Source organism: Cyprinodon variegatus, unplaced genomic scaffold (genome assembly GCF_000732505.1).
Source record: "Cyprinodon variegatus isolate N-32 unplaced genomic scaffold, C_variegatus-1.0 Scaffold8354, whole genome shotgun sequence".
NCBI lineage: Eukaryota > Metazoa > Chordata > Actinopteri > Cyprinodontiformes > Cyprinodontidae > Cyprinodon > Cyprinodon variegatus.
In genome coordinates, this window is record NW_015158807.1 from 1 (window position 1) to 1,096 (window position 1,096).

Here is a 1,096-nt window from a genome sequence, read left to right on the forward strand (position 1 = left end):
AGATATCAAAAAAGTACTCCAGAGTGTTGTTCAGCATGGGGGTGAGTAGAAAATGAAGGCTAATCATGTTTTGGGTGTACTATTCCTTTAAGGACGAACTTACCTTTGGCAAATATTTAGTTACTTTTAGACAGTTACATCTTTTTTTACCTCTCCATTAAAGAACTGGACGCACCTATTCATATCTCTTCTCTGAGCCTAACCGTATGGGAAATATTTGGTACAAGCCCTGGCTGGGAGCTGATCATGCTGATGACCTACAGTATCTCTTTGGAAAACCCTTCTCCCATCCACTGGAATACTTTCCAAATCATCGTGACCTTTCTGAACACATGATTGCCTACTGGACTAACTTTGCCAAGACAGGGTAAAAAAACAACACAAAAAATATATTGTAATAAATCTCTAAATTACTGACGTGTTTTCTCTCGATGCATACACAGAGACCCTAACAATGGAGACCTGAGCGTGCCTGCTTCATGGCCGGCATTTACATCCAGCGGAGCCAAGTTTGTGGAGATCAATTCCAAGATGGATTCCACTTACGTGAGGCAGAAGTTGAGATTGCGCTATGTGGATTTCTGGGCAGATGTTCTACCCAGTCTGCCAACAGTCTAATCAGAATAAAACCTGTGATTGCAAAGAAACTGTTGATCAGTGGTGTGGGTTTATGACAAATACACACATGTATGAGTCATAAAAAACCTGTTTTCTTAGTTTTCAAATTATTACTCATTTCTAAATGAGCTTAGTCATCCTTGATTGGTGGATACAATCTTAAGGTTGCTCTGGAACAATATTTTTAGTGCATTAAATAATACAATTATAGTGAAATGCAGTTGAGAGAATAAATTGAAATATTTTGACTGGTATTGCTCCAATGATACCTGTACCACTTTTACTACTAGTGATTTATTTAGACCCAAATCTTTCTGTAAGCCTGGCAGTGGTTCCGTTTCAGATTTTTCTTTACTTAACTTTACAAAACAAACATAATTCACAAAGCACCCTGGGCCTTAGCGGAGCTTAAGTAGTGATAAGTTGCATCATTTTCAATTTCTAATTTATTTTTAATAAAAAAAGGGAAATAAATTCC

At 37.3% G+C, this 1,096-nt stretch overlaps 1 protein-coding gene across 1 annotated transcript; it reads left to right on the plus strand.

Moving 5' to 3' along the window:
- The first annotated feature begins 171 nt into the window (after nucleotides 1–171).
- Nucleotides 172–815, plus strand: LOC107081606 (bile salt-activated lipase-like). Its single transcript, XM_015369758.1, has 2 exons — nucleotides 172–367; nucleotides 444–815. Exons 1-2 carry the CDS (start codon nucleotides 207–209, stop codon nucleotides 616–618), a joined length of 336 nt encoding a protein of 111 aa, XP_015225244.1. The 5' UTR covers nucleotides 172–206; the 3' UTR covers nucleotides 619–815.
- Nucleotides 816–1,096: the final 281 nt, after the last annotated feature.